Below are 12,459 nucleotides of genomic sequence, written 5' to 3'. Positions count from 1 at the left end.
TCTCCCTGCACTACGCGTCACCAAACACTTGCCCGAATTTGAAGGCCAGTTGTATTCAATGGCGAGTAATTGGATCTGAATTGGCACGTTTGGGGCCGTTGGTAACTTGCGAGTTTTAGCCTTTCATTTTCTTTCTCATCGTATTCTCTTCGCCGCGTACCACGCCGAGGAATGTCCAGGCGGCCTTTCGGTGGCGATAAAGTCACTTGTCCTCACAATTCCAACTCTCAAGTTAACTGTTCAAGAGAATCTTGGTCGTCCGAAAGGGCGGAAATGAAATGGGACCCGAGGGTTTCAGACCCCTTAAAAAAGGACCACCTTCGATGCCATTGCAACATGTCCATTCATTTCGGCATATGCATTCAATTCCAGTTTTTGTTGTTCTGCACGCAGTGATAAGTGGGGTTTTCTGCAACTTGTTCCCTCTGGAGTTTACTTTGCTGTTAGGTAAGCAACCATACAATTTTCCTCCTTTTTCTTTTCAGAATTTGGAAATTACAAACATCCGATTTAATTTAAACTGATGGGTTTGATTTATGCAGAAATGAGCTCTATGGTTGAATTTGTACTGTGGTGTATCATGGTGATTTCGTGTTCAGTGGCGTGGGCTACTGCAGGGGTGCATTTCTCTTCGTTGCCCAACACTCTGGAAGTCACAGCAGCCATCAATTTATCAACAGCAACACTGCCCAACGGCGGTAGGAAGCATAAACTCTATCTAAATTATTATAATTTTTTAAGGAAAACTTCAGGAGAAATCTAATTATGGAACCTAATCCAAGGATGTTGTAAATTGTTAGGTTTAATTTAAAGAATTTGAAATGGAATATTTAATACAACCACTTGAGTTATCTGGCTTTTTATTAAAATTATTTTACTTTGTTAGTTATTTAGTTGGAATAGGTCTGAACTGAGGTTTTGAAACAATACTGCAGCGGCCATGGCAGGGACAGACCAGCTGGTGGTGTCATGGTGGGTAAAAGAATTATCATCTTCATGGGAGGATTCAGAATACAAGACTGTGAAGGTGAAGCTGTGTTTCGGTCCAGTGAGTCAAGTGGACAGACAATGGAGGAAGACTGATGAGGATCTGAAGAAGGACAAGACGTGCCAGTTTGATATGAGTGAGCAACCCTATCATTCAAATATCAAGAAAAACACCATCAAATGGACTGTGGCGAGGGACGTGCCGAAAGGAATTTACTTCGTGAGAGCATACGCATTGAACCCTTTGGGGAAAGAAGTGGCATACGGGCAGAGCACCAACAAGAAGAAGACCAGCAACCTATTCATGGTGGAACCCATCTCTGGGAGGCATGGTTCCCTCGATATCGCCACAGTTGTTTGCTCCGCTTTCGCCATTGTATGCCTCTTCGGGTTTTTCATTCTGGAAAAATGGAGTGCCAAGAAGGCTGAGTTGCAGAAGAAATAAAACGGACAATGTCTCAATAAATGCAGAAGAAGGTAGACAAGGAGAACGGATAGCATGGACAGTAGACGGGAAACCACTAAGCTGTCATTTTTTACTTCAACAAGTCAAAACTTTGTTTGTAAATTAGAGCAAGGCTTCAATGCACGCTGGCGTCCACCGACAAACTTGAAAAGTACCGGTCTATTCGGCCATGGAGAGGGCTAGGTCGGCCTTTTATAGATACAGAGATATGTGGTGGTCTCATATTTCTTTGGCTATGCATTATAGTTTGACAAATATATTTGTATAAAATGTATTAGGGTTTCTTTTCATTAACTTTTTCAGTGATGTATTGATAAATTTTAGGAATATTCAATGACTGTAAGATCTATTATATAAGATAGTGTTATAAATTTGTAAAACTTATATTAAAATTTGTTAAACTTTTTATAAAGTTAAAATACTATAAAATGTTACAACAAAATATCATAAAAGGGTGTTGGAGCTTTTTATTATTTTAAAATGGTTCATTGATGTTATATATATATAATTAATATTATATTGAATTCATTGGTATTTTATATATATATATAAATAATATTGAATTCACTGGTATTTTATGATTTTAAAATTATAATTAAGCGAGTTTAATGATTCAATTCAAATCCATAGACATAAAACATGTACTCTATCAATTTTATAAACTTTAAATACTTTTCTTTCTGCCTTATGTTTCATATTTCAAATCTTTATTGGTTTGTACATTTATTTATTCTTTTTAACCAAATACATTGTAATATATTTTACAATGATTTTTTATTTAATTATTTTAATTTATTCAATTGGCTCAAAAGTTATTTGTGAAAAACTTTTCTTTATAAATCAAAATTGTAGTTTTTTTTATAGCTTTTTTAATTCGCGACAAAAGGTGGAATGTCCTTTCAAAAAATTGAATGTTTCACATTTTTACACAAAATTTATATCTAAAAATAACTCTAAACAATATAAAGTAATTTTAATGATTATTGCAAAAATTATATAATTAATTTAAAAATAAAAAAATAAAAATTAATAATAACATTTTTCCCAATATCCAAAATTTGTATAGATTTTATTAATATTTTGAGATTTAAAACATTTCATTTTAAGGTTAGTTCATGAAAGCTAATAATAGGATCACAAGTGAAGGCAAGTAATTGGGGATTCGAAGGTGGGATTTTACATTTTTACGGGCATGCCAAGTGAGCTCTTAGTGGGGGAAAGGTGTGCATAGGTCATGAAGCCATTTAATATGGTGGGCGGGGAGGGTTGAAAATAAAGAGGAGGACATGGGCTTAATCCTCTTATATGTGTAGGTTATGAACCATTTAATATGGTCTCTCTAGGTGCCCACATGTTCCATCACCTACTCGAAGGAGCCCCCATTGCTCCAATTTAAGCCCTCATGAGAATTGATTCTTGCATAAGGAAAAGCGTTATTGCTTTCTACTATTTCATTTTCTTCCTTTTTAATAATAATATTTTCTTATTTTTTATGATCTTATTAGCCACAAATACATTAAAAACTCTTGCCACAAACTCTTGCCAAAAACCAAACATCTTTGCAATATGTTTCTATAGAGCCAAAGGCATATTAAAGAAAAAATATGAGATTTAGCTATGTTTATTTACATTCTTCATGTAAGAGAGAAGTCCTCAAGATTTGAAAAAATCCTTTGGCTTCTTGAATAGTTGAAATGTCCATAACCAACATATCATCCACAAATTGTTGGTGTGACTTGTCACCAAATAGACACAATCTTTTCCAAAAGAATCTCCTTAATTTCTGCATTGAATGTCCAATCCAGACCCTTTGCCACTATAATAAAGAGAAAACATGACATCAAATCTCCTTGTTGGATACCACAAGAGATCAAAATGGGTGCATTAGGTGATCTATTTAGTAAAATAGATAAGAAGGTTGAAGAGATAAGGCTCCCGACCCAACAAATTTAGTCGATGTCAAATCCAAAGGTGTAGAGAATCTATGGTTTTGAGGTGATTCACTATTATTTTGGTGATTACTTTGTAGATTACATTATACAGAGCAATGGGAGGAAGTCACTAGAGTCTTTGTCTTTGTGCTTTTGGGAACTAAAGTAAGGAAGGTAGCGCCAACAACTTTTATGATGGTTTTTGATCTCCTTGGTTCCTCCACCGCTTTCCAGATATCACATCTAATTGTTGACTAGTACACCTAAAAAAAGTTAGTAGTGAATTATTTTAATCTAGGGCCCTTGTTTCGGGCCATATACTTTGCTACCTCTTCCCCTTCTTTGATAGAGATCTCTCTTAAGAAAGCCTTGTTCTATTCTTTGGTAACTGAGGCATAATATGTTGAACTATTTTGTGTATACCCTCCAAGCCGTCCAACTAGAGGTCAGATAGTATCTCTTTAAAATATTGAACTAACACATTAGCCATGTCCTCATGATATTGAACCTTGACACCCATCTAGTTTTTTAAGGAAAGAATATGATTGTGGTGTCAATGTTGAAGCATCATTTTGTGGATGGAAGCAATATCTCACTCTCCTTCCTTCAGCCATCTAATTCTATATTTTTTTTGCCAAAGTAGTTCTTCATATTTTCTTCTTTCTTCAAGCAGAGTGAGAGTGCATGCTTCCTCTTTTACGAAGTCCTTCAATCTTCCTTGGCGAATGGATTCCTGTTGGATGTGTTCCACTTGGGTTTCCAAGTTTTGTTTTTCCTAAGCAATGTTCTAGAAATTTTCCTTATTCCGAGTTTTGAGTTGATAATTAATGTGCTTCAGCTTCCTTTATACGTGGAACATGGTCAATCCTTCCAAGTTGGCCAGCTTGTCCGACCAATTCTTGATGATGGATTAGGAAGTAGGATGCTAGAAACACTCTTGCCAAAAAAGCTTATTTTTGGGGTGGGACTTGATTTCAATGTCTAGTTTGATTCGCCAATGATTTGTGCTTTGACTAGGAAGGATGGAAGCCTCCATGAAAATTTATCTTGATAGAGATGAGATACCTATCCAGATTTGAAGCTATGGGTTGGGATCCACCTTTGTGTTTGTTCCAAGTATAAGTGTCACTGATGGTGTTGAGGTCAAACAAATGAGAAGAATCCATGACATCTTGGAAGAGGCTGGATTTTGCTTATAACATTCTAACACCGCCCATTTTTCTTCTGAAGATTTTATCAAATTGAAACCCCCCAAGATCTAAGATTTCAAGGAGATGAGAATACTTAGCTTCTTAATGGAGTTAAGGAAATGTAGCTTATCTCTGGGAAGTGAAGGGCCATAGATGTTTGAAAGAAAATGGGTGTTTGACAATACTATGAGATGAATATGCATAATAAGAATCCTAAAAGAAGAAAACATGTTAATGATGGATACATATTAAGATTTACAGATGATAATCATACTTTTAAATTGACCTTAGGCATCAAGAACTATTGATTAGAATTCGACCCCATTTTCTTTTCAATTTGCATACAACTTCACACGAAGTTTTAATTTCTTTAATCATAAAGAAGGTTGGATGTTCCATGAGACACTTTTCCTTGAAAAGCATTTGCTTTCCTTTGCAATTGACACCTCTAATATTCCAAGAGATTATCTTCATAGGGGAGATGAGTTGGTTGAGGGGTAAACCTTTGAGATCAACTTTATTCTATCCAAGTTAACAATAATGTCACCTAGTGCTTCCAAAAATTGTTGATTTCTTTTACAACCCTTTTTCTTCTCATCATTATGCTTCTTTGTAATCTGCTTCATAGGTTGGGCATGCACCTCTAAAGGATCGACACTCGTTTCTCCAATCGACACCTTTTGGGCTTGTTGCCTTGATTTGAGAATAACTATGCTTAACATTTTGACTTGATGCTATGGGAGTGAATTTTGGTCATTATCTTTTGATGCCTTAACAATGCTTGGGAGATCGAGTCTCTAAATATATTTCTTTTGTTCCCTCATTATTTTGAAACAGCTTGGAATGTTTCTCTGAGGGTTCCTCATGATCTAGGTTTTGGGGTTGTGAGGAGGTAACACGAGGAGCCTCATAGATTTTTTTGAAATTTCTAGTATCAGGCATGTCTATCTCTCGGTGTGACAAGTTCAAAGGAGGGGTTGGGGATTTGAGAATTGCAGGTGGTTTAAAGTTGTTGTAGGTAACAAGGACTTTTTCCAGAGTCCATCTATGAGAGTGGAGGCTTAGGTCCATGATGATGATTAATTAGTCTAGACAAGCCATCATGATTTGTAGCTTGGCCTTGCTTTGGAGTGCTATAAAGAACTAGGATGGTGAAATTTCTATAGAGATGCATGTATTTTGACATCTACAATAGAAAAACAAAATTTGTTCATAGTCCAAAATTTCATTCCAAAGTTCAGCATGATAATACACACACACACACATGCACACTCATTGATACGCATATATACTTGTTTAGTGGCTTCCAAGACTTCGAAAAAAATGACCTAGATCATTTCCAATGCTTGGTAATATTTCTTCATCTCATAATTCTCTAGGAAAGGAGTACATGCAAATCCAAACTAGGGCTTCCATAAAATCCTCTTTTTTCTAGAACAAATGCCTTCATCCAAAACCTAAGATATAATCTTATAGAGTTGAAGAAGTATGAGCCATTTTTAAAAACCCTCATGTGATATTGCACATTAGCAAAGATAATGGTGAAAAAATCTTTTCCGCCCAACTCCATTTTGACTTCTCCCTTTGGCTTCCACTTGTGTTGAATATAATAGGTGAGGGTTTTTTCCAAGGGAAAAATGCCTAGTAATTTGCCACTTAAAGCATGATCTCTAATGTATTGAATGTACTCCCCAATTCAATTAGAATGTACCTCAAATTTTGGATCTATGGTTGCTTTTGGAAGGCTCCAAAAGGTTGAAACTTGCCTTAAGGATCCTTGTTCTTGATCTAAGCCTAGATTTTTTGGGACGTCATCCTGGCGAGGATTAGCTGATTGAATGGGGCGATGGTACCCTGCTATAACTTTCATATAGGAAGTACCTTTGATCCCTCCTACAATGCTGACCATGGCAACAAGAATTGTAGAGATGGTGTGAGCAACAGGGCAGTCGATGACAACGTAGGGTAGGGTTTTTCCAAAGACCTAGAACTAATTAGACATTCAAAAAAATTCTAGTGTTGAATCAATAATAATAATCATAATAAGTTATAATTTAGTTAGTTTTTATTATCTTTTTTAATATTGGCAATGTGAGATGTATCATGAGTTAAGTGTTTTGATGCTTAATTTAATGGTAGTCCTAAATAAATTGAAAAAAACTTACATAACTATTTTTGACATAAATCTTAACCTTTATCATCACCACTATTAAAAATATTCAGTGAAAATTTTGTAGAACTTAAATCCTTAACTTCCATTTATTAATTATTGATAGTTAAATTAAAATTTTAAAATATCAATATAAACCTTTTTATATATTTTGGAGAAATTAAATAAAAAACAAAATTATATAAATATATAAATTATAAGAAAATTCTAATTTTTATAAGAGAAATCTAATTTATACCAAGTGTATTTAAGAAGTATGTATAGCATATATTTTGTTTTTAAAATTGATCTAATTTCACTTATGTTAAGTACAAGTTTATAAGTATATAAATGTTAGTTATATTAATAAGTATGTGTATTTTGTAATAGAATTTTTAGAGTTTAGAATTATTAATATTATTAATTGAATGGTAAGATTTAATTTTTTAGAATATTTATAATAGTTATATAAATTAAAGGATGAGATTTGTTATTAAATTAGTTATATATATTTTTAATTAAATTGATTAATCAAAAAAATTTCATATGAATAAATATTATACGAGTGAGTTATGGTTTTTTGGGCATGTGGTATTGATAAATTGTGGTATTGTTCCAAAACCTATATACAAATTAAAAATATCCAAAATAAAATGGGTGTAAATATCTATGGTTAATAATCTTGTTCTATGTACTCATCTTAGCTCCTACAGCCATTACCTTCCCTCATCCAGCTCTTATCGGAGAGTTTCACCGCTACATTTTACTTTCCCCCTTCACAACCTCAGGCCCTCTCTCATATTATCTATCTCAGCGACAATATTCACAGCAACACAAAAAGTTCAAAACAGAGGCCACCAAATCGGAGCAACGATGGATCAAGGGAGCGCAGGCAGCTACAGCAAAGCAAGGGGAAACAACAGTCAGATGGAGTTTAACCCCAGCACAGGCAACTACAGGAAAGCAAGGGGAAACAACAGTCAGAGGGGGTTCAACCAGAAGGCAACTAGGAATGACTCATGCCCAACATGCAAAGGAAACAAGGTCATGATACATTGGCTGCAGCAGTCTCTCAAAGATCTAAGAAGTGAAATGAGAATGGAGTACAGCTTTCAGAAGCAAAATATGGCAGTGCAACAACATGAGATAAATGATCTGAAAACCAAGTGCAAGCATCTACAGGAAGCAGTAAAACACTACATGAGCAACACTATGAGCAATGAAGGAGAAAACTCAGCCAACAACAACAACATAACTAAAGTAGCCCAAGAACACTCAGTCAACAAGCCATAAACCCAATGAGAATTTATGTTATGTAAATTTGTTTTCTTAGTAGGACAATACTTCCGGCAGTATTCTAGAATAGCTAAAAGAATCTATGAAGTTTGGAAATTAAGCACAGGAGAAGGGACCGTGCTCTCATCTCGTTGCTTAGTCTACCATCGTAGTATAGCTGAATGTAATTGGAGCTTGCTCTACACCCTTTTTTGGTAATATATCATCTAACCGATCTTGTTAAAAAATAAAAAATAATCTTGTTCTATGTCTTTCTAAATGTACATATTTTTAACTTATATATCAATTCTTTTTATAATTAATGATAATAATAATAATTTAAAACAAAGAGTTTTCATGTTTTTTTAAGTGTTTTGATACTTAATATGAATTGATTCCTATTGGTGTTTATCATCCATTTAATTTATATGGTAGGTAATGGTGGATGGTAATGGTAGGTATTTAACCTTCACGAAGTATTCTAGAATATTCTTAGTAGTATTCACAAATCGATGGTTGAGATTTATCTCCAAATAGTTAGGTTCTCTTTGCCCCTTTAATGAAATTGAATAATTAAAAAAATGCCATATGAACAAGTTCTATATAAAGTGAGTTATGGTTTTTTTGGGCACACAGTATTAATAAGCCATCATATTGACCCATGATATTGTAACAAGCCTCTTGACACATAAGTTAAAATAGAACTAGTACCAATAGATGAATATGATGTATCAGAAACAACAATTACTAGATAGAGTGGTCTGGTTTCCCTAAAACTAAAACGTTTTTTTTCCTCTCATCCCTAAAACTAAAACTGGAACAATATAGGATCTTTACGAACAATATACTATTTTTACGAAATAGTATAGGAACATTAATAATCTTCATGGTAAAGTGGATGTGAACCTCCATTACTAAGAATATTGTTACATGCTTCTATAAAAATATACATATATTTAACTTATATATTACTTCGTTTTTAATAATAATAATTGTTTAATAAAAATTTATAATTTAATTAACTTTTGTGATTTTTTTAATTTTAGAAACTTGAGATGTATCATGAAGTAAATGTTTTGATACCTATCATGAATTGATTCCTATCAGAGTTCACAAACCATTTAATTCTAGAATATTCTTAGTTGTATTCAGAAATCAAAAGTTGAAATTTATCTTCTAATTTGGTATGCTCTTTCTACCTCTTTAATTAGATTGATTAATTAAAAAATTACATTTAATTTATACGGTTACACTAGTATTCTAGAATATTCTTAAAAGTGGTCATAAATCAAAAGTTGAAATTTATATTTAAAGTTTTTATGCTCTTTCTAGCTCTTAAAAAAAAAAAGTCACATGAACAAGTGTCATGTGAATGCGTAATGTTAATGTTTTTTTTGGGCATGTGATATTAATAAACTGTGGTATTGACCAATATTGTAACTTATAGATTTGTTACATGTTTTTTTCTAAATGTATATATGTATAAATTTTATAATTAATAATAATAATAATAATTTAAAATAAAGTTATATTTTATTTTATTTTTATAATTTTCTAATAAATTGTGTTTTAGTTAATTTTCATGTTTTTTTTAAAGTATTATGAGATTTTTTATGCTTATTATTATGGATTGTTGTTTATTTCTTTTAATAGTCATTTAACTTATATGGTAGAGCCATTTATGAGTTGGACTTGTCTATATGTGAGATTTTTTGGAGTTTGTTGTGAATTTTTGGTTGGCAAAAACAATTGTGTTGAAATCTTGATTTGTGTTGTTTAAACTAGTTTTTTTGATTGCATATATGGATTCAACACCCTCAAAAACCCCTGGGGCACTTCAATTGTAAAGAGTTCACCCACCAAACTTGTGATTTCAATAAATTCCTATGAGATTATAGACAAATTAGATTTTCAAAAATCTCACTTATAGACAAAAGTGGCTTCCCTAGTTTACATGGCTATGCTAGTTAACTTATATTTTAAAACTTACAACTTAAAAAATTAAGAATGATAGAGTGAGTTTGTAAGTTTTCAAAATGGATAATTTTATAAACTTACACACTTATAAGTATATGTGATGCCAATTATCTCTATGTATTCTTTGTAAACACTTTTTTGATCGATAAAATCTTTTATGCCTATTTAAAATATATATATATATAGTATTGGCCAAAAACATTGAATATTTAAAAAACTCCTTATAATTTACCTCCAATAAAATATTTAAAAATCATAAATTTAATATATCTCACATAAAATTAGAATTTGCTATATTTTTAAACATTAACATAAAATTATAATTTCCTATATTTTTAAACATAAAAAAATATAATGGGGTAAATAAATAAATAAAATTAAGAACTAACCACTCAAATTTTAACACATTCCATTTGATCTAATTTCAAGTAAAATTGATGACAAAATATAACAAAAAGAACAAAACATAAGTAGTTCAGTCAAGTACTGTTATCAGAAATAATACTACATTACGTTATGGACAGCACAGTCAATAAGGCCGTCTTTCTTATAAGTTAATGAGATTTGAAACACCACGATTAAGTTACATCAACCACTGTATTCAGAGTTGCTAACATCATACCCATGACACAAGGGCTGACAAATGCGGAAATATATCCACTTCGGCAACATCTAGCATTTCTTCGTAAATCACATACGTGGCCGTTTTATATGACTTGATGTCGAATTCCAGTTGTATTTAATTAAGGAGGCTTCAAATGGCGAGTAGTTGAATCTGATTTTGCACGTTTAGGGCGGCCAGTGACTTGCAACTTTTAGGCTTTCTCATCCTAGCCTCATCGCCGCGTACCACTCCAGGGAAAGTCCAGGCAGCCTTTGGGTGTGGATGGAGTCATTTGTGCTTACAATTCCAACTCTAATGTCATCCGGAGGGGCGAAGATGAAGTGGGATCCGAGAGCTTCGTCTCCCTTATTAAAGACCAACCTTCAGTTTATTTCAGCATATCTATTCCCGTTTCCGTTTCCCTGTAGGCAGTGATACTTTGGGTTTTCTGCAACTTGTTCCCTCTGGATTTTGTTCTGCCATTAGGTAAGCAAACCATTCAATTCTCCTTTTTTTTTGGTTTTTTAATGAGTTCTATAGTTGTAATTACAAAGCATCTGATTTAATTTAAACTGATAGGCTACTTTTATGCAGAAATGAGCTCTGCAGTTGAATTTGAACTGTGGTATATAGTGGTGATTTCGTGTTTAGTGGCATGGGTTAGTGAGGGGTGCACTTCTCTTCCTTGCCGAATACTCTGGAAGTCATAGCAACCATCAATTCATCAACAACAACAGTGCCCAATGGTAACAAGTATTAACTTCATCTAAATTATTATCATTTTTAAAGGAAATCTTGAGGAGAAATCGAAGGGATGTTGTAGATTATGGAACCTAATCAAAGGATGTTGTAAATTAGCGTGTTTAATTTAAAGAATTTGAGTTGGGAAAACATTAAACACAACCAGTTGAGTTAACTGGCTTTTCATTCAAATCATTACTCACTTTGTTAGATAGTTGTAATAGCTCTCAACTGAGGTTTTGAAACAATATTACAGTAGCCATGGCAGGGAGAGACCAGCTGGTGGTGTCATGGTGGGTAAACGAATTATCATCATCATGGGTGGATTCAGAGTACAGGACTGTGAAGGTGAAGCTGTGTTTCGCTCCAGTGAGTCAAGTGGACAGAAGGTGGAGGAAGAGTAACAACGATCTGAAGAAGGACAAGACGTGCCAGTTTGACATCAGTGAGCAGTTACCCTATAATTCAAACATCAAGAACAACATCATCACATCACATGGTCTTTGCAGAGGGACGTGCCTAAAGGAACATACTTCGTGACAGCATACGCGTTGAACGCTTCAGGGAGCAAAGTGCATACGGGGAGAGCAGCAAGAAGAAGAAGACCAGCAACCTGTTCACCGTGGAGGCTATCTCTGGGAGGCATGCTTCCCTCGATATCGCCACCGTTGTTTGCTCTGCTTTCGCCATTGTATCCCTCTCCAGGTTCTTCATTATGGAGAAATGGAGTGCCAAGAGGGCTGCGTTGCATAAGAAATAAAAGGAACAATGCCTCAATTAAATGCAGAGGAAGGTAGACAAGGATAACGGATAGCGTGAACAGTAGACGTTCGCTCATGTGAAAAGCACTATGCTGCCATTTTTTACTTCAAAACAAACTTTGTTTATAAATGACAGCAAACCTTCAATGCATGCTCGCGCCCATCGACGATCTTAAAACCACTGGTCTATTCGGCGATGTGAAACATATAGTCGTCTTTCTCATATACATATTTATATACATAAAGAGTCTGATTATATATAGATATATAAAATGTTATGTTCTCATATTTTCTGCTTTATATTGTGAAGATATATTTATATAAAATGTATTAATATGCTTTTTCATGGTCATTCTAGTGAGGTATTCATATTCAACG

General features: G+C 33.7%; 1 protein-coding gene and 1 pseudogene across 2 annotated transcripts; both read left to right on the top strand.

Annotated features, from left to right (window-relative positions):
* Window positions 1-313: 313 nt before the first annotated feature.
* On the top strand, window positions 314-1,810 carry LOC149156444 (high-affinity nitrate transporter 3.1-like). Its single transcript, XM_089443963.1, has 3 exons — window positions 314-447; window positions 543-698; window positions 936-1,810. Exons 1-3 carry the CDS (start codon window positions 324-326, stop codon window positions 1,430-1,432), a joined length of 777 nt encoding a protein of 258 aa, XP_089300089.1. The 5' UTR covers window positions 314-323; the 3' UTR covers window positions 1,433-1,810.
* Window positions 1,811-11,175: 9,365 nt separating this feature from the next.
* Window positions 11,176-12,221, top strand: LOC149156443 (high-affinity nitrate transporter 3.1-like; annotated as a pseudogene). Its single transcript, XR_016263340.1, has 2 exons — window positions 11,176-11,325; window positions 11,577-12,221. The product of XR_016263340.1 is annotated as a high-affinity nitrate transporter 3.1-like (transcript).
* Window positions 12,222-12,459: the final 238 nt, after the last annotated feature.

The sequence above is a fragment of the Pinus tabuliformis genome, chromosome 9 (genome assembly GCF_031772625.1).
Source record: "Pinus tabuliformis cultivar Carrire ecotype Pingquan chromosome 9, CPIR1, whole genome shotgun sequence".
NCBI classification, from domain to species: Eukaryota; Viridiplantae; Streptophyta; class Pinopsida; order Pinales; family Pinaceae; genus Pinus; species Pinus tabuliformis.
The sequence above is the reverse complement of the archived record's forward strand: the minus strand, read 5'-3'. Positions and strand labels throughout refer to the sequence as shown.

What these genes read in the sequence shown, in the direction of transcription:
- LOC149156444 (XM_089443963.1), top strand. Translation starts at nt 324, where the DNA reads ATGCCATTGCAACATGTCCATTCATTTCGGCATATGCATTCAATTCCA. An exon ending in GGAGTTTACTTTGCTGTTAG is followed by an intron (nt 448 to 542) that starts GTAAGCAACCAT and finishes TGATTTATGCAG; the next exon opens with AAATGAGCTCTATGGTTGAA. An exon ending in AGCAACACTGCCCAACGGCG is followed by an intron (nt 699 to 935) that starts GTAGGAAGCATA and finishes ACAATACTGCAG; the next exon opens with CGGCCATGGCAGGGACAGAC.